Source organism: Lactuca saligna, chromosome 1, assembly GCF_052625555.1.
Source record: "Lactuca saligna cultivar CGN05327 chromosome 1, ASM5262555v1, whole genome shotgun sequence".
NCBI classification, from domain to species: Eukaryota; Viridiplantae; Streptophyta; class Magnoliopsida; order Asterales; family Asteraceae; genus Lactuca; species Lactuca saligna.
This window is the reverse complement of record NC_136417.1, coordinates 40,991,259-41,013,566: the sequence shown is the minus strand read 5'-3', so window position 1 is coordinate 41,013,566 and position 22,308 is coordinate 40,991,259. Positions and strand designations below refer to the sequence as shown.

At 31.9% G+C, this 22,308-nt stretch overlaps 1 protein-coding gene across 1 annotated transcript; it reads right to left on the bottom strand.

The window, feature by feature from the left end:
- Positions 1 to 18,735: 18,735 nt before the first annotated feature.
- LOC145033807 (trihelix transcription factor PTL-like) lies at positions 18,736 to 21,159 on the bottom strand. Its single transcript, XM_078982334.1, has 2 exons — positions 20,565 to 21,159; positions 18,736 to 19,955 (listed from the first exon to the last, which is right to left on the bottom strand). Exons 1-2 carry the CDS (start codon positions 20,969 to 20,971, stop codon positions 18,896 to 18,898), a joined length of 1,467 nt encoding a protein of 488 aa, XP_078838460.1. The 5' UTR covers positions 20,972 to 21,159; the 3' UTR covers positions 18,736 to 18,895.
- Between the last annotated feature and the right edge of the window lie 1,149 nt (positions 21,160 to 22,308).

Sequence of the window (22,308 nt, the reverse complement as noted above, 5' to 3'; positions counted from 1 at the left end):
TAAAGCAAAGACAAATCCTTTATGGGTAAAAGCAGTAGAAGAAGAAATTGACTCAATTGAAAAAATAGAACTCGGAAACTTGTAAAAAGACCAAGTAATACAAACATTATTGGTTTAAAATAGGTCTATAAAGTAAAAGGAGATGCAAGTGGCTCGATCAACAAGTACAAGGAAAGAATTATAGCAAAATGGTATCTCCAATATCATGATATCGATTTAGAAGAAGTTTTTACGCTGGTTATACGTATTGAAATTGTTTGAATTTTAATAGCGCTTGTTGTTTCTAAAGGTTTGAATTACATCATCTCGATATTAAGTAAACATTTCTACATGGTGAATTACAAGAGAAAGTATATGTAGAAGAACATAAAGGTTACAGGAAAAGGGAAAAGAAATGAAGAATTTTGTTTTTAAACTTATAAAAGCTTTATATGGTCTACATCAAGCGCATCAAATGTGGAACATGAAGATAGAAGGAATTCTTAAGAATATGAAGTTCCAACATTGTGGGCAAGAACAAGCTGTATGCCAAAGAGAAATAGATTAAAATATAATGTTAGTAGGATTTTATATTGATGATCTTGTTTTCAAAGAAACTAGTGTGTCTATTACAAACAAGTTTAAGCAAGAAATGGCAATGAACTTTGACATGAGTGGTCTCGGGATATTACGATACTACCTAGGAATAGAGGTATATCAAAAGGGCAACATAATAATGACACAAAAAGGATATGTTAAGAAGGTGCATAAAGATGCTGGCATGTATGAATGCAATCCTACTCTAGTTACAATAGATTCCAATGTAAAATTATCGAAAGGAGATCACAAGGAAGTCAAATATGCAACTGAATATTTAAGCCTAGTTGCATCTACAACGTGTTCTTAAGTAGTTTAGTTATCAGATCTTCTGGAATAAATAATTGGATCTGAAGTACAAGAAGTGGTAATTATAATTGAAAACACATCAATAATTGCATTGATCAAATATACAATTTTTCATGGCCTAGAGTAAGCATATAAAATCATGGTTTTCATTACATATGTGAAAGAGTTGAAGAAAAGGAGATCATCTTCGAGCATGTCAATGGAAATGAACAACAAGCTAACGTTTTAACAAAAGTGTTAGCTAAGATAAAGCTGTTTGAAATGCAAAAAGTTCTAGGTGCAGGAGAGCTCACAATTTCCATTCCTAAATTAGGGGGTGTCTGTTAGCTAATTTCCTGTTATACCCTCCACACACGATGAGGTGTAGGAGGGAACATCCTTTATGAAATAAGGAAACCTAAGAAATTGATTAGGGTTTGAACAAATCAGATCGCATAGGGATCAAACAAGTCATTTATATGGCAATTAGTTTTCAAGTAGTATACTAAGTAAAATGCCATTATCAGCCTCTATATATAGATATTGAGTGTAAGGATAGAATGAACTAGTAAGGAATGAGTATAATACAGTTTTGAGTTATTTTCTGTATTATAATAAAAATTTGTTCCTATACTTCTTGTGCTCATATATTCGTTTTTTTTCATTAGAAATAAAATCTATGACTACATGTATGAAAGATTGAATGGTACGTCAGGAACAACAATCATATCGAGTCCTATTACCTTAGCACTCTAGAAATTATCTTAAATAGTACACGTGAAAAATAAATTAATCTTGCTAAATTTTATTGGTATGGTTTGTATCAAATCAATAATCCACATGAGTTCATATAGCCCTCCACCCTCCACCCCCGTTTCCTTGGATTGCTTCTTTACCCTCTTGAGTTGATGTTTTGTCATTTTGTTGTTTTTTTATTCGCTTTTTGTTATTTAATATATTAAAAAATATATTATATTAATAAACACATATTATTATTATTTTTAATAAATAAATACTATTATTACTAACATTAATTTTTTAAATATTTATTAATATTTTTATTTTTTTAATATTTGTTGGTTTTTGTTTTGTTTTTTTAAATTTTTTTATTCGTATGAATTATTTCTATATTATTGTTTTTTTTCACTCGAAATATCAATGTTTTATTTTTTCGATAGGCCTATCCATTTATTCTTTCGTTCGGATTATCCTCGTATTATTTTTTGTTCCGACTATCCTTGCGTTGTTTTTTTTGTTGGATTATCCCATGTTATTTTTTTTTTCGTTCAGACTATCTATGTGTTATTTTTTCGTACATACTATTCTTATGATATTATTAGTTCCAACTATCAAGGTGTTATTTTTCTTCATACTATTTATGTGTTATTTTTTTGTTCATACTATACATATGATTATTAGTACTATTATTTGTTTTTTTTTTTTTTGTTTTTTATGTTCGTACAGACTATTTCGTTCTTATTATCTCTGTGTTATTTCATTGTAGCGATTTTCGTATCACATTTTCAATTTAACTGACAAATAATAATTTACATAAATGATTCCTAAAATTAAAGATAATTTATATAAATTGTCCCTAGTGTTAAAATCATTGTTATTGACACATGGATTGCCTGAATGAAAAAAATAACCCAATAATAGTATGAACGAAAAATAAAACATTCATAATCTAACCGAAAAATAATATATAGATAGTTGGAACGAAAGAAAATAACACATCGATAGTTTAAACAAAAAATAAAAACATAGTTATATATAAAAATTGCTTTTCTAAAACAAAAATAATTAAAAACAAAATGAATAATTAAAACTATAATAATAATAATAATAATAATAATAATAATAATAATAATAATAATAATAATAATAATAATAAACAACATTATCGGTCCTCAGGATTCAAATGTCCAGGACGAGCCGAAAAAAAGACCCTTAGTTCTTAACACATAACAAATTAAATTACATAAACTAATAGTTTTTTAAAACAATGATAAACATTATAGCAATAAACATAGCAAAATCATAGCATTTAATGAATAATTACACATCATAAAAGTTAACCGACGATACGTGAAGCTCTCATAACATTCTTTATAGCAAATTGGTTAAGCAAATATTCATAGTTTATACTCTTTAAGATTTCGTTCTCGATAGATATCATCGCCAAACCGCTAAGTCTTTCTTATAATCAACTTACTAGAATAGCTAACAATTTGCAGATGCCACAGTTACTAAAATAGACAACAATATTCTATATGCAATGCTTGTATTTGGGAAATAATCAAGTTATTTTAGAAACATCAAAACATCTTTAGGGTTGCTAAATTCAATGGTTTCCAATGTCTAAAATAATTTCAACTCCGTATAAAGTTCATCGACATCAATATCCGATCTTTCTTCAAACTTGAGTGCTTTTTCAAGACGATGACAAGATGACTTAAGATCTTTATCTTCAATTCCCCTCAACTTACGTGGAAATAAAAAACCAAATACTTTGTCACACTCTTTGAATTGTTTAAATCTTGTCTCAAGAGAAGAAATAGTTTGATCAACAATGTAAAAAAAAATAATTGAGTTTGAAGTTATCTTCAGTTGTGAATGAAACTTCTTCACTACTTGAACTCTCATCAAACCTTTTTTCCTTTCAGTCAAATGTCTTTGTGGAAATATTGGATCAATACCCATTTCAATAGCAATCTCCTTAGTTTCATCAATCGCTTTTCGTAGTTTCTCTATAATCCTTGAAGTACCCAATCAATTTGTTTATTTCTGTAATAACATTATCAAGATGCATATCTTTGTTTGTCACTTTTAACTCCAATATTCACATGGTTTAGTACTTGATGCTAGATAACAGTTGATACCAAAAAATTCAAAGTCACCAAGTACTTTTTCTAATAGTGAAGTTGCTTTACTTGCAATTCGACATGATTACTTTGTGTCCAACTTGAAGTAAAGCGTCCCATACATCAACAAGTTGCAATTTATTATCCTTTACACTCTCAATCCCGCTTTCCCAACGAGTTTGACACAATGACTTAAGACTCTAAGCGTTAACACAATCTTTCAGAATTTCCCACCTCCTAGTAGAATTTGAAAAGATAGTATAAATGTGTTGGATGAATCTAAAAAATTCTTTCCGTTAAGACACTTGTTATCCATATCACATAATGTTAGATTAACATAATGAAAACCACAAGGAGTGTAAAATGCTCTAAGATTTATATCTAAAAATCTCTTTTGCACTGCTAGTGTTTTCCTTTCATGTTTTCTCCATTATCATAGCCTTGACCATGCATATCATCAATTTCAAGACCAAGACACTTTAACTCCTCAAGTTTAATATCAGATAGTCCTTTTCAGAGGTATCATCAACATTAAAAAAAAACCTAAAAAGGACTCCTTGATACTAACATAATTATATGACAACTTTCAATATGTCACTATTATAGTCATCTATTCTTGGTGATTTGAATTAGGAGTACAATCAAGTATGATTGAGTCGTATTCTGTTTTCTTTATCTTCTTGATAATTTGTTTTTTTAATTTCTTGAGCTATCAAAAGTATTAGTTTGTTTTGGATCATGGGCCTAATATAATGCACATGAAGCTTGTCATTCGTAATCTGTTGTACATGCTCTTTAATAACTGGGTCAAAATCTTCCAACATTTCAATGACACCTGAAAATTTTCCATTACCTATTAAATACATTTAACAAATAAGAAATGGAACCAATCAGAATAATTAACAAAAAGGCATTTGTCGGAATTGGAAAAAATATACTATCTATAGTTACCTTTTTGATACAGCTTTTCATTTGATCCAATGAATGCAAAATTATGTTTAGCAAGAAACTTCACTACTACAATGATTCTCAAAAGGATTTATTTCTATTAATCTCTTTCTTTCTTGAATTGGTCGTATTGAACTTTATCAATTGTTTCAATCAAGTTCAATCTTTTACGCATATCAAATCATTTATTCCTATTTGTGAGATGATCCAAGGAAATTTCGTGTTCTTTACCTTTACCCGTAACATGGTACGAATCTGAATAACCTTCATCGCCCAATTTACTTTTCGAAATCTCTTTTCTAAACACTTTACAACAAAAACAAAATACCTTGTCGAACTCTTTCGGATATACTAGCCATTCTCTATCACACTTCTCAAAATTTAATAAAGTTCTTGTACATAAAGTTGCATAAAATCATCTACTAGATTTATCATAGGGACTATACATAATACTACTATCTCTTTTAGGAACTTTCTCAACCAGAAGCTTAATCTCCTCATTATTAAGTTTTTCCCACCTTCTTGGATCATATATATCAACAAACTCTTTAGCACGCTCTTTCTCATGTCTTTTCTACTTCTACTTCTACATGTTATAGGTGTTCAACATGCTCGCCAATATTCTCTTCAACATGCTTTTTAATAGGCTCTTTAACAGGTTATCTATGGATAAACTTATCTAGAGCATCGTTGTCGGCCTTTCTCTTTTCTTCATCTAGTTTTATCTTTTTACGTGTTTGACTACCAGATAGTTGTTTTGACTTCATCACTACAAGTTCATTACTTTTAATTTATAATTAAATATGATATAGTATAAATGTTTTATAATCTATTGCTAAAGTTAATAAGGTAATATTAGTGTAATGAAGAAATGTCATTATTTAAAATGGAAAATTGGTATTTTATTGAATGAAGACCGACTTTGACATAAGGTGAATTAATGATTATTAAAAGAAAAATGGATTGGTCAAAGTTGGGGTTTGATTGTCTCTGTTTGGCCAATGAGATCACCTTTTATGTAATTTGGGGAAAACTTATTCTAAGGTGCTACTGTTGGCATCATTTATTTGAGGTGCTACTATAAGTATTTTTATTGTTTGTTGCACTTTAGATATCAATTAAATACGTTGTTGTTTCATCAAATTAATCGGGTTTATTTATGGTGTGTCTTTGGACTTGGTTACATGTCCACTTTGTAGAGTTGAAGAAGAAATAGGTGATCATCTTTTGCCTTTTGGTAACTTGTGATTTGGAAAAATTGATGTTGATCCACATTAGGAACCAATTAGTTTGAATTGCTTCGACCCATCATGAGTTATTGAGTTAAAGAAGTTCTTTTAATCACATTAGGAGTTCAAGATTACAATCAAAGGTGCTAAATGCACTTGCGATTCTACTTTATAAATAATTGATAACTTGAATGGTTGTTGATTGATGAATGATCAATGCTTATCTTCTACCAGATTGTTGTGATTTGGTAATCTGCGATGCGCTACAATGCTATTGAGTAATGTTTTTTTTTTATTTTATTTGTTGAAGCCTCTACGTGTGGACTAAGGAAACGAACTATCATGATTTTAGATTTGGATTGTCTGCAATGGAATATACTAATTTTTTGCCCCCCCTTAAGAAACAAGGTTATGTGCAAAGGCCCTTGTCCCCCCTGTCCCCTTTACCATCGACTTTGATAATAAAAAGACAATAAAAGACAAAATAGAAAAAAAAAAAATGATAAAAACATCAAACTAAAATGAGTTTATTAATGTCAAATCAGGGGAGATTTATATTAATATCAAATCAAAAAGGGTATGCAAAACAACACATTGAAAATAAAATATAATGTTAGATAAAACAACTTTCATTTATTAACATAAATGACAACTTTTTTAAAACCATGTATAAACTAGCGTAACAATTTAGTTTTTTGCGAAGACTATGGTGTTTGAGATGTTTTCATATTTGCTCAGGTTTAAAGGTCAACATCACTAAGTGTAGAATTATGGGTATTTGGCGTGCATAAGGAAGAGGTGATGAATATGGCTACCTTTTTAGGGTGTGAGGAAGGTACCTTCCCTTTCTTTTACATTGGATTGTCGGTTGGTTGAGGAATGTTGAGAATGTCAAACTAGAGAGTTCTAATTGAAAAGTTTCAAAATAAACTCTCAAGTTGGAAAGATCGTTGTCTCTCTTTTGGAGGAAGATTAGTGCTTTGTAAATCAGTTCTAAGAAACTTGGGATCGTACATGTTCTTGCTCTTCAAGGCACTTGAAAAAGTCACCAATAAACTAGAAAGCATTCGGTGCAATTTTTTTTAGTGGGGGGGGGGGGGGGGGGGGGTGAACCGGATAAAAGAAAAACCGCATGGGTTGCGTGGAAGAAGGCCTTAAACTCGAATATTAACGGAGGACTTGGAATTGGAAGCCTTCAATCAATTAACGTAACTCTCCTCTCAAAATGGTGGTGGCAGTTTAAAAAAGAAGAATGATCTCTATGGCATGATGTGGTAAAATCCATTCACGGTCCAGATGGGAAACTTCGTTTTGTCGGTCAACTTCAGATAGAAGAGGGACATAGGGGACGAACAACAACATCAACAAAGCTCTTAACCTCGGAAATATAGATCTTAGAAACATGTTTTATAGAATGAATGAAGGCTAGGAGTAGGGCGTCGAAAATGATGGAAAAGTCACAGTTTCTTCCATCAAAAAGCTTATAGATAACCACACTCTTGAACGTTTGGATTTTCTTACTTACTGGAACAAGTCGACTCCTAATAGAGCAAATGTATTGTATTACTTACTGTATCAGAAAGCTTATAGACAACCACACTCTTGAACGTTTGGATTTTCTTATTTACTGGAACAAGTCGACTCCTAATAGAGCAAATGTATTGTATTAGAGAACAAGGTGGGGTCGTTTACCAACCTTGTCGAATTTGGCAGTGAGAAGTTCTCAAATCAGATCCACATATTGACCTTTGTGCCATAGTTTCGAGGAGACGGAGAACCACTTGTTTACCAGGTGTTCTACGACTAAGGAAGTTATCGCTCTTATTAATATGTGAAGTCATGAGCTTCCAACTAACAAGGTTACCATTGAAGATACATTCCAAACTATTCAGAAGAGGGATGCATATAAGAAGGATAAAAGCAACAGACTAGGAGTGATTTTATTGGCTTTCATATGGGTTTTATGGGGTATAGGAACAACAAGAGTTTCAAGGGCATGGTCATGAATTATAATTCTATTTTATGGGAAATTAAAACCAACTCCTTTTGGTGGATAAAAAATAGAGTTGGAAAAGATAGATTTTTGTTATGTGACAGCGGAACATCACTCCTAATTGACCTTGTTTTTCTGTTAATGCTCACTAGCATCTAGCTTGCGTTGTATTAATAAATTTCTTGCTCTTCAAAAAAAATTCAAAAGAAATGATGACATGATCATATTTGAAGTCGAGTGGATCATGTATTTTTAATGAAAAGAGTATTATAGTATATAGATTCAACTCTTTTTTTTGAACCGGATATAGATCCAGCTAGGAATAAATAATTTAAGCACGGTGGAAGGAGTACAACTAATGGTGATGGAAAACATCATTAGAGCAGAAAGAAGTACTAACGAAAGAAGCGATTACATTCGATTTATAGCAAATTAAATTCGAGGAGTATGTCCAAGCTCAAAATATCCAAATTTAAAAAAAAAAAAAAAAAAAAAAAAACACACACACACGCAATGGGACTTAAAACCCTTTATCTTTTAAAACTATAAATAACTTGATCATTATAACCTCACAGAACTCCTTTATGACTTGGCACATGATGGAAGAAGCAATTTATGGTAATTTATATGGGCAAAATTGACACTGGTAATAGTTCTATTCCTTGTTAAGTTTGGCTGGGGGTTGGTTATTCTACCAAGAGAAGCAATATTGAGTAAGAAGGTGGGAAGGTGACAGTGGTTGTCTGTCATGTATACATGCATCACCCATAACTTGCATCAATTTGCAAATTATATATATATATATATATATATATATATATATATATATATATATATATATATATATATATATATATATATATATATATATATATATATATATATATATACATGCATTACCCATAACTTGCAACAATTTGCATGCAATCCTTGCAACGCCTATCTCTTTCGATCCGTCTCCCTTAAACTTTTCTATATATATATATATATATATATATATATATATATATATATATATATATATATATATATATATATATAAAAGACTAGATTAAAATGTATATTAAAATACATATGACATCTATTGTATGAATTTGTGTGGATTGTATTATTCTGTGAGAATGAATAAGTGAATATGTTGTTAAGTAATATAAATACGTTCAATCTCACTTAAAAATTATCATTATCATATATTTTCACAAATTCGCATTCAATTTAATAATCATGCATCGGTTTTCACTCATTCTCATTCTTGTATAATAAGATAATCAAGAACACATTCTCACATAATGAGAATAATAATAAAAAAGAAGTCCATAGACAATTTAATTAGTGAAAATTCATGATAATAATAATAGTTATGTGAAATTGAATGTATTCACATTAACAAATAAAAAATTCTCTTAGTTATTGTCATAGAATATTACTATTCATATGATCGCACAATAGATGTCCATCCAAATATAAACTTAACTCTCTCTCGCTGCTTCCATCACCCCCCTTCTCTCTCTCTCTCTCTTTCTCTCTCTCTCTCTCTATATATATATATATATATATATATATATATATTAAAAAAAAATATTCAATAGGAAGGATAAACAGTGCATTATTTGTATGCTTTTTGATTAATCAACAAAATGAATATTTAGATAATACAAATATAATATCATTTAAAAAACGCATTAGTGCTTGATTTTTGCAATAATTAACTAAAATTAGCCGAAAAGTGAATCAAAACTTGATTCAATAAAAATTAAATCATCAATTTTTTTCGAGAATTATTTTTATGAATCATGTTATTTTTCTATTATCTAATGATTTATTTTGTTGGATTACCAATAAGTATGCAAATGATATACTTCTTACTATTCCTACCAAATAGTTAATCTTATTTGATGTTGATTATATATATATATATATATCATTTAAAAAACGCATTAGTGCTTGATTTTTGCAATAATTAACTAAAATTAGCCGAAAAGTGAATCAAAACTTGATTCAATAAAAATTAAATCATCAATTTTTTTCGAGAATTATTTTTATGAATCATGTTATTTTTCTATTATCTAATGATTTATTTTGTTGGATTACCAATAAGTATGCAAATGATATACTTCTTACTATTCCTACCAAATAGTTAATCTTATTTGATGTTGATTATATATATATATATATATATATATATATATATATATATATATATATATATATATAGAGAGAGAGAGAGAGAGAGAGGGTGGGTTCAATTGAGAAAATAAAAAAGGTTGAGAATGAGGGAATCATTCTCAGCCACTCATTTAATTTAAGCATAAAAAGACACGGTGACAAACTTATAAATATGTTAATAACCTTCAATCTCAAATGTGTAACTATAGAGAATTCGATAACAGTTCGTTCATCATCAAAACTTTCCTCCAACCTTCAATAATCATCTAGATTTCTTCAACTAAACCAGAATTTCTTCGGTGTTCATGAAATTGGAATCGGAGTTTTGGACTCGCAGTCACAGTCGACATTGAAGGACTCAAAATCGATACTTACAGGTTCCAATCGGATTTTCGGATTTTCGGAAATCAAAATCAAAATGAAAAATCGATCAGACATAGGATGTCGAAATCGGAAGTATATGATGATTTGGAATTGATAACTTGATGTTTTTAACATTTTTAAAATAGTTAACTTGTATGCACTCCAACTGTTTGATGAAATGCATAAATTAAACTATCACATTATATTTACATATGAATATGTTTTCTCACCTGAATCAGTATACGATTATTATCAAATATGCAAGTCTGTATGTTATTCATATGTGAATAACATATAAAAATTATATATATATTTGTCAAAATACCTTCAAATATTCATAAGTGAATATATTGACAACTGAATATACCTTGTAATATTCATATGTGAATATACTGTGTAATATTCATAAGTGAATATATCATCTAATATTCACAAGTGAATATACTATGTAATATATACATGTGATATACCATGTAATACTATGTAATATTCACATACGAAATATCATTTAATATTCATAAGTGAATATATAATCTAATATTCACAAGTGAATATACTATGTTAATATTCACAAGTGAATGCATCGTCCAATATTAAAATATGAATATACTATGTTTATTATATGCTATATTCATATATGAATGATACTTAAATTGTAAAAAAAAATCATACTTTTTATTCTTAACTGAATAACGAATGTACTGTAATAAAACATATTGTATTTTTATTAACTTATGAATAACGATACCTGAAAATATAAAAAACTAAATTTTTTATTTTATCTTAAAACTATATCAATATGTATATCTATTTGTAGAGAATAAAAAATAATGAATTCTGGAATATTTAAAATAATTTTTTGATAAAAAATAGCTTTTAAAAATTAAAAAAAACGAAAAAAACTAAGTTTTTGTATATATTAAGGTAATGATTAGTATAATTTAAGGATATATATTTTGTTGGAAACATATGTGCATTCCTTTCCCATTTCCTCCGGTACGTAGGAGGTTTTTGCGACAAAAATAAATGATTAGCTGAGAATGGTTCTCCCATTCTCAACCTTTTTTTTCTCAGTTGAACCCTCCTTTATATATATATATATATATATATATATATATATATATATATATATATATATATATATATATATATATATATATATGGTTAAATTAAAATGAGAACACTAAATAAAGTGAGAAGGTAAGAACAATCACATATTAATATTCACATTTGTATATACAACATTATGACATTATTCATCAACGCATATATGAAAAATCACATATTTAACATTCACATTAAAATATACAAAATTACTATATATATATATATATATATATATATATATATATATATATATATATATATATATATATATATTAGTAGAATAGCAATATAAAATTCAATATATTCATATTATAATTACTACAATACTATACATATTAAATTCAAAGAAGAATAATAACATACAAATGGTGTGATCACGTTCTTATTTTATTTCGTGTATATATATATATATATAAAATTTTTAGAGGGCTTTTATATTTTATTCAAAGAATATGGATTTGTTTTCTTTTCTAATTTATTTTGATTCTATAAGATTTTTATTTGGATGTTTTATTTGTGTATTAATATAGAATAAAAAAATATGTATAGTTTTTATATGTTTATGTTATTAAGTTTATTTTAAAATATTTTAATATATAGAAAAACGATTGATTTGTAGGTTGTATGTTTAAAATCCTTTTCAATTTATTGTTTATAAAGTGGTAGAAAAATTGTACATAATGCAGCTCTTTTAGCAGCCTATTTTATTTTATTATTATATTTTAAAGATTGCAAGAAATGATTACGGGAGTATGAACTCACATGATAGGTGGTGATTCAGGTAGAGTTTTGTTTCTTAAAATAAAGTTTTCTTGACGTAACTTGAGAGTTTTTGATGAAAAGTCGGCTTCACTCGGGTAGAGTGTTAGCGTAAAATTGAGGTTTTCGGGACTTCGGGGTTTGCGTCAGGTGGTAAGGAGGTACCCAAGACTTCGGAGGGTTTAGAAAGACTTAAAGGAGTGTTTAAGTGGAGAGAGGATTTGAAAATTCTAAACAAAACCTGGAGGCCTCACATCCTATTTATAGGAGGGTTCTGGCCTCGGTACGCTTGGCGTAATATTTATGTATGTTGGGCGTACTATTGAAATCCTTAGTATGCTGGGCGTACTAGTTTGGTTCTTATCTGAACTTCGGAGGTGGCAAGTCTACGAGATACACGTCAAAGCTAGCCTCATTACGCTGGACGTAATCTTTTCTTACGCTAGACATAGTGGCAACTTGGCTTCGGACATGTTGATTGAGTGAGGTACGTGTCACTTGCGAAGAAAGAGGTGACGTGGACCATTCGAGGCCTTGCTTTCGAGTACGCTGGGCGTACTCTTGTACGCGGGGCGTACTTCTCTTATTCGAAACTTCAAAAATTCATATCTTTTACATACGAACTTTGTTTTTGACGTTTAGTATATCCACGCGTAGGTGAGAACATGCTATACAATTCTCGTTTAGACTCCGTCGGCTAATTTTGACTTTATTTTTAACAGACCGGGACAGGAAAAGTCTGTTAAAAATTCATAACTTCTTCATCCGACATCCGTTTTCGTCTGTCTTTTGATAAGATCTCAGATTCTCATTTAGGTTGTTTTGGTCAAATGTTGATCAAGCTAAATTTTGAGTTTCGAGCTATGTACTGCTATGTCGAAACTTATAAAAATCATACCTTTTTTATATGAAGTCAGATTTAGACGTTCTTTTTATGGATACTCTCGGTTTAACATATACTATAAATTTCATTTAGATAGTTAAGGCTAAAAGAATTTTGTAGAATTTACTTTTTACGTTAAACAATGTTTTGCCGGTTTTGTCGCGGATTTCTGATAGGTCATTACTTCTTTGTTATAACTCGAATTTAGGCATTCTTTATATTTTTGGAATCCTTGACACGGTTTCTACCACTATATTCATCCCAAACAAGTTTATTTAATCTTTCATTTTTGAGGGTCGATATGTAAATTCACATAGTATACAAAAATTTTCTCTTTATTATTGATATATACTTATTACATAAAATCGAAATAACAGGTTGTTACAGCATTGGCGTCGGTGGAACAAACAAAGAGCTTGAGCGATGAGCGATGGTGGTTGGTCTCGTTTCAGCGGCCGTATAAGGAAGAAAGGTAATAAAGAGAATTGTTGCCTTAGGAAGAACACATTAAGGAGGAAGAAGTTGGCTTGCGATGTTGATATAACGCCAAAGGGAAAAAGGGGAAGACCATGAAGATGACACAGTCGGACATTTTTTTTCCTTGGACCGAGTCGGAGGATTTAGGAGAGTTTTTGGACCGAGTCAGAGGTTATATATGTGACATCAAACACATGGACTCAGATCGGGTCAGCAAAAACTTCTTACTGGACTTGGTCATAAGGAAATCAAACAACCCCTAAATCCCACTACCAAAATTTTAAAGAAACGGTTTAATACATACTGACATAAGTTAAGAATACAACAAGTGCTAACCAACAAAGTACTTTTGTAATACAAAATCTATGAAGTCATCAACATTATGTTGACCTTTCAAAACTCACATGTATTCCTAGTTCATCAATGGAGACAAAAGATTTTTCAGCAAAAGATTAACATCACACAAATATCTCATAACACAGTTAAGTAAAGGTATTTTGGGACGTCACCGTTCTGGCTCTAGCTGATTATACACACTGATCCAACTCGATTTTCTCTTTAAACTCTTTCTCTTTTTAGAAAAATCATTTCTTTTGAATTTTTTTCTCAAATCCTCAGTTTGAGTTTAGACACACCCGAAGATATATCTGAATCCCTCAAACCAAGGCTCTGATACCAACTTGTAACGCCGTAAATTTTCAAACAAAATTTTCATTTAAAATCACATTAATCTCATTAACACGATCACAAAAATCCCCAAAAGTATCAACTTATCAAAAACACATGTTCATAAATTGTTTAAAAACATAATCCAGGATCCTCCAGAGCATATCTCCAACTCATGTGTGTACAATCAAGCCGGTGCCTTCCTGTGATCCTGAGAAGTACCTGAAACACATAAAACATAACATGGTAAGCACGAAGCTTAGTGAGTTCTCCAAAATACCACACATATCTCATTAGCCTCTCATGGCTATGCTCAAATAAGACCCTTTGGTCAATGTGTCTCAGTTGGACCCTCTGCTGCCACAACTCGGGTGGATCCTCAGGTCCTAACTCAATAAACGCAGAATAACATAATACAAAACACAAAGATATAATGCAGGATATCACAATACTTAATATAAACACATAAGACCCTCCGGTCACACAAAGATTACCACTCTAGGTAAGTATAGTGAGAAGATTCACCTCGTAAGCAAGCAAGTAAATAATCTCATACACGTATCTCGAACTAGACTCCACCTAACACATAAGATAATTTCATTTAATTAACATTTGAATCACGATTCTAAATAACTAATTTATTCTCTCTCTCAAACTCTTGGAATGGGTAAAAGACCATTTTACCCTTCCATGGTCCCCATAATCCCTGCCTTGACCAATCCTAAAGTTAATCAAAAGTCAACACTCGAGTCAACAGTCCATGTTGACCTAACTCGTTGAGTGCATCTATGTGACTCGCTGAGTCCCCATTGTTCATTCAGACACGTCACGAAAACCCAACTTAACTCGCTAAGTTGTCTCATTAACTCGCCGAGTTACCCATGTCCAGACTCATTGGGGAAAACCGTAACCGAATCAGAAGGTCAGCTCGTTGACTCGATGAATCCATTCAGTCCATGTGCTCATTCAGACATTTTAACGCAGATCCATGACCCCAAACTCTAGATCTGGCTCCCTAAGGCTCGGATGCTACGTAAAGTTGCAAGCTTTACGTCCATGCATGGCATATTAAGCTCATAATGCCAATACAAGCTCCAACAAGGGTTACATGCACAAAAGTCTTGCCTCCATCTCAATAAAGTTTGGGTCTTTGGGCTCACTAGACCGCCTACAGTTCAGATCTGAGGTTTAAACCTCAAGACATGCTCAAGTGACTTAATACCACCAAAATGGATGGAAGAAAAACCCTAAAAACTCGTTAACCCAAAATCTCATAAGGAAATGATCAAGTTAGCATCTTTTTACCTCAAACTGAAGCAAACTCATGGAAAACCTCTAGATCTAAAAGCCTCATCTTGATCTAAGCTTGAACCTCTCTTCTTCTCTTCCAAAGTATCACAAAAACACTCAAGTCTTATCCCTCTTTCTCTCTTAGCTCACTATGGCCGATTAGGGTTTCACACAGGAGGGTTGGGTGGCTGGTGAGGCGGAAATGAGGGTTTAAGGCCCTTTAAATAGGACTCAACCCTGAAGAATTAGGGTTTACACACACAATGCTAACTCGCCGAGTTGGTCTCTCTGACTTGCCAAGTTGGTTGTAAAACCAACATGGTCAATTCATCTCAACTCGACAAGTTGGGGCACCCGCTCGTCGAGTCGCTCAATTAACTCGAAAATAAATATATAAATATAATACCTGGGAGTCGGGATGTTACATAAAAAACCTAATTTTTTCAATAAGGAAATAATGTTAAATGATACATGACCTAATCTACTATGCCAAATTTCAAAGGTGGCACTAGTCCTCTTATTCTTTAAGTTGGCTAAAAAAGCCTTATTTCCTTGCTCAAGCACATAAAGTCCATCTTCACACCTAGCCTTTTCAATTATTTCCCTAGTTATACGATTCTGGATGGGAAAAAAGTTATTAGAGAAAAGAACATCAACTGGTGAGTCATGGGTTATCTTACTAATAGAGAGTATGTTCTTTCTGAGATGAGTTACCATGAGAACATCCAATAGAGGAAGGTTTTTCAATGTAAGAGAATGACCAATATAAGAAATATTTAGATAGTTACCATTCCTGAAAACAACTTGATCCTTTCTAGAGTAGGGTGATGATGATTCAAGGTGTGATGGTGAGTTTGCCATGTAGGTTGATGCACTAGATTCAACATACCAATCGGGTTTGGACTGAGTAGTGTTGCATTGCATGTAAAAAGCATGAGCTGGATTTGCATCAACAGTGGTACCTTGTTGATAAGTGCAGAGATTTTGACACGTTTAAGCATAGTGTCCGTTCTTCTTGAAAATCTGGAAATGAGGTGGTCTTTTGCTACACTCTTGCCCCCCCCCCCCCCCCGAATGGTTCTAGTGAGGTGGTCTCTTTCTGAAGCCCCCTCGAGGTGATGGTTTGATGGTTGAGACGAAACCCGATGAGACTCAGCATTGAAGGAGATTGGAGTGGAAACATTACCATGCAAGGAGGTAAGAAACAACATTGAATACGACTGGAGTGGAAACATGATCATGCAAGGAGCTAAGAAACAGTTCATGATTTTCTGCTTGAGACATAAGTACACGAAAAGATACGTATGTAACAACCCTATGGGCAATAGAGAATGATTCATATGCATCCCCAAGACCACATACAATAAAGTGAGCTTTATCGGAGTCATCAATGAGGTTACCAATAGTAAAGAATTGATCACAAATTACCTTGAATTTTCTGCCAAACTTGATGACAGATGAGGCTTCTTTTTGAATCTAGAGAAAAGATTCTTGAAGGTTTATAGACATTCTTTGGAATCATGAGAGTAAGCACTCTCTAGATCCTTCCAAATCTCTTTAGCGGTAGTATGGCAAAGGCTTTCTACCATAGCCTTTTCTAATAAGGAAGATTGGATGATGAGAAGGGCATCTGATCAACATTATACCAAGGAAGATTGGATGATAAGAAGGGTATCTGATCAACATTATACTAGGTTTCATAGGATGTATTTAGTGTTGTTTTTCCATCAATTTCGATGGTTGTTACAGGTGTTTGAAGAGAACCATAGACATATCCCATGAGGTTTTGATAGGATAAGAGATGATGGATTTGATTCTTCCAGTGCAGAAAATTGGAGGAGGTTAATTTGATGGTGAAAATGTAAAGAATTGTATTGAGAAAGAGGTGTGATGAGGAGGAAGCCATGAGAGATGTGAGAAAGGAGAAGGATTAAAGTTGAGTACGGCTAGGGTTATGTCTCCTTGGCTGATACCATATAAGATGTATTTCCCACAATGCATATAATTTTATTAATCAATGTATTTATACAAGTACATAAGATACATATATACATGTACATGATAGCTAGCAGTTACACATCCTTAAAATCATCTCTTAAATTATCGTTTAATAGATACAAATGAAGAACGCCTTCATCAGAATTTTAGTAGGTACCATTAGGTTTTAAAATCAATGATTATGAAGGATTTAGGGACTAATCGTGCTCATGGGTTTGGCTTTGTAATCTTTGTAGACCCTTCTTTACTATGGAGAGTCACCAAAGAGAATTACAACATCGATGGCATAATGGTAAACTTTCCTGTCATGAAGTTCATGCTTCTCATTCTAAATTTTGCACAATAATGCCTTTCTTATTTCAGGTTGAGGCGAAGAATGCGGTTCGAGAGATGACAAAACACACTGATTTGAAGCATTAATAGTATCACGACTTTACTGAGGCACACACCAAAGATACTTGTAGGAGTTTCAGCCGGTGCTGCTTCAAAGGGTCAAACTAACGATCGATTTATGAAATTAAGGAATACCCTAATCTAACTAACAACCAATATATGAAATTAAGGAATACCCTAATCTTTAACATAACCCTGTTGGATTGTAGAAACACCGGGATGCAAAGCAGCGCCAAAGAAGGAAGAAAGGTTCGTTTCGTCTTGTGTTTTTGGAGTCGTGCGTCATTTGGAGTTTCCAATTAAACTTGGTTATCTCCGAAATGAGGGTAAAAACTAGTGGATGGTTAAAAATGCTTCGTGGAAAAATCAACTCCCAAAAGAGAAGACTTGAGAATTAACATATAAGTGATTATTTTCATAGAGTAACTAAATGTTACTTGATACACGAAAAATCAACTCCCAAAAGAGAAGACTTGAGAATTAACATATAAGTGATTATTTTCATAGAGTAACTAAATGTTACTTGATGGAGTTGATTCTTCTTATCTGAGGATACTCTACAAAGTAAAATCAGAAGAATTAAATCTGAAATCCAGTCGATATAAATTTGATCAATCATGGAGGAAGATTTGAACCATTCTTCAAAGTATTATCAGCTAATCAATGAAAAGATCAAGTAACATCAAACTAAACAGTGGATATATTTAATATTAACTATCACTGACATCAGTTTTAGTCAGATGTTTCCATGCATGCATATATATATAGTATGACATATCTTTTACATAATCAAGTAACACTATCAGATCTTTCTTAAATATTTCCTTACATATGGTCAAACTTAATCCTTGCCAACATACTTTCATTAATTATTTTACCACACCCTTAACAGTGCCTAATATTTCACTCCTTTGGTGATCTTATTCCCATAATAATTCCCGATCAGCTCAGGATCATTCATTAGGGCCCTATAGCCACCATCATTATGTGGATCATTTTGTGAATCACTTCTTTCACCTGCTTGATGAATGTTGTTATTGTGGTTAGAATACGAATTTGAACATCTGGTATTCTCTTTTCGTTTCTTGGTTCTCAATTGAAAATTTATGTGATCCCACTTAGTCTTGCATATCAATGCATTTCTGTTGTAACCCAAACAAGCCATTGATAAGGCAATTTCCTCCCAGAGAACCTCTTCCATACACCCTCCATGCTCAAATCTTGTTTCCATGCTAGTTCTTAGTTGTATTAGATGTGTAATCTCATTTTCTCCCCAACCTGCGACATTATGATTTTGATCATTACTATGCTCGGGAGACGAACTCTTAATGCTACATGATTTGTTTTCTGTTAGTTTGTGCAAAGCTTCCATTAAAGCTGAATCTCGAGACTCCATCCATGCTCGTTCTTTTGCTCGAAACTTCTTTTCTATCTCTAATCTTGCAGCGTTTTCTTTCCTCCATTGCTTCTCTTTTGAAATTCTCTCCTTTTCCTTTTCATCTATCGTCCTCATCATCTTCTCCATCCATGCATCTTGTTTCGCCATAAGTGTCTGTGTCTTTGTTTCGATGAAGTCTGTTATCATGGTTTTCCAATATTTCTTGCCAAGGCTCTTCTTGTTATCCGTCCTCTCCACACAATCACTATCTTCCTTGAACGGAACCAATGGTGCATAGTGATTTCCGAAGTCACTTGAGGAAGGATCAAACACAGATGGATTATTTGAAAGGTGTAAATTATTAGAGACTGAAAGCAGGTTAGGATCCTGATCCTGATTGGTACTAGCGTTTGTTTCCCCGTATATAGCTTCTATTTGGCTAAAGAATCGGTAATGCTTCTTGTCTTGTCTTCCAGCTTTTCCTCCTTTGATCTTTTTATAATACTTGTACAAGTTTTCAAATTTCTCACAGCATTTTTTCCCACTTCTTCTATAACCATGTTCCACAGACATTATCCTGAAAAGTAAACGACAAAAGAATGAAGGTAAAAGTTTTGGGAATGAGGAAACTGAACCTAGTTATTCAAAGGTCTCAGTAAAGCTTTTAAGTGATAATCATGCACGAATACGAATAGCCAAATTGGAGTCTTTATATGACTATTTAATGTTAGCCATGAAAGGTGCGTCTTTTTGGTCTCTATTCAATCTGATCTGTTACTTGATTCAACTGAAAGAAGTGAAAATTCTGTACACTTCATAAAATAGTTTTCATGAAAGCTATACGTACTAAACCTTAAGAGAATTAATCAAACCCTACAAGTATAATGTGAATGTTTTGAAGCGAAACTTTTATTTACATCATAAAAGGGTAAAGCTTTGATCTTTAAACATTAAATTAGCAAATAAGAAGGAATAAAGAAAAATAATTAAGTGATAAGCTTTGTAAGAAAGCTCTGCATAATTGTTGAGGTTCTTGGGAGTTAGGATTCTATAATATATTTATATTCTTTAGAGAAAACCACTTTGAGGGAAGCAAAACAACTTGTTTTATATAGAGAAAACCCCAAAATTTTGTTCTAAAAGGAAAATGCCTAGTGTGGGATGTTGAGAGAATAAGAGAGATTACCTGGAAACTTCATCCCATACAGGGCCTTTGTGATTAGCTTCTTTAAACATAGAATCAAGTCCTGATCGGATCTCAAGAAGTGTTAGAGTTTCTTCCCTTGTCCATCTTCCACCATAACCACCAATTTCCATGTCTAAACCATTACCACCACTTCCGCAGCCACCACCACCACCACCGCCAACACCGCCACCGCTGTCTGCGCTAAGACCTGAAGTTGTTGACCCCATACCCATCGTTGAATCAGATCCAAACGACATTCCACCACCACCAGGACCACCTCCCAACATCACCATGGCATAGTGCAGGTCACGAGGAGGCTGAGTCTGTGGCTGCAGAGATATGGAAGGGAAGATGGGTGTTCCGTTCATGTAATGGGATAGATCCCTCAGCCTATACGTTTCATCCATTTCTTTCACTTTTTTGTTTTAGTGTTTCGTTCCAATAGTTTTCTATAACTGAAAGACTGAATTTATGATAGGGAAGAGAGGGTTCTAGTGAAAGGATGTGAAGAAGCCGATCACTCCTTCACAAAGAAAAAGGTTAGAATGAGCTTGGACCCATGTCTGTGTTTGTTCTTCAGAACACATCATACCCTAAAATAGTACAGACTAGATGTGTACAGTATATCTATATGCTGTCTATGTATATCAACTATATACGATATACATCAAGTGTATCATCTCACACGTATCACACTCTCATTGATGAGAGAGAAGGAAAGCATACACAAGGATAGACCGGTAAAACACAGGTTATGGTGAATGACAAATGTTAAAAGGTGAACCTGATCCCTAATCTTGATCCATTGCGTATGCATGAACAGTACCTAGGACCCACCCCCTATTGATGATCCTTTTGAGTGTTACCCTTGGTCTTGGTTTTCTACAAGTAAACCCGCTCCCCCACACACCCTTTTCCCATTTTAGTCTCTCTCTGTCCTCTCTCTCTCTCTTTCTCTCTCTCTCAAAAGTGGTGTTTTTTATTTGATTCAAAATGTTTGCAGTCTGCAGATATGATTTTTTGACATCTACAATAGAAAAGATAAATCGTAAAAAAGATAAATTAAATGTTTACAATCTGAATAAAGAAGATTGCTTGTTTTTTTAAATTGATTTTTTTTTTCTTCAAACTGTTTTTTAATATTTTTATAACTTTGTTATAAATAATTAACAAATCTATATTAATTTTTATATATATTGTATAAAAAATGAAATAAAATAGACGAATTAACGTATATATGTTATAAAAACCAATAATTTTGGTCGCTAAGTTACATTTAAACATTATAATTAGAAACCGAAGAATTTGACATATAAATGCATGGATATAAACTTCGATTTTTTTTTTCAATTAAATCAATTAAAAACGGACTAAAAATATTTTTCCAAGAAATTGATGATATTGTATTTAATAATGTTTTATAAAATTTGACATACAAAATATAAGAATATATTATAATTTTTTTTTCATATTTATGTAAACAATTGAATGACCATTATTATAATAAATCTTTATTTATAAATTTGTCAAAAATGTTTTTTTTGTATCGTCGAACTTTTTTTTCTAAAACATTGTAACATTTTTTTTTTTCAAATTCTTTATCATTAATAAAGTTTGAATAAATATTCATTTAAAAAAATCTAAACAAAATAAAGATATGTGTTTTTTTAGGTGAGAAGATATATGAAGATGTTAGAAGACTCTTGTTCTCATCTGCATCAAGAAGAGAACGCACAAACATTTT

Coding starts and splice junctions, on each gene's coding strand:
- LOC145033807 (XM_078982334.1), bottom strand. CDS start 20,971: ATGGATGAAACGTATAGGCTGAGGGATCTATCCCATTACATGAACGGA. Junction 19,956..20,564: donor GTATGGGATGAAGTTTCCAG/GTAATCTCTCTT, acceptor TTTACTTTTCAG/GATAATGTCTGTGGAACATG.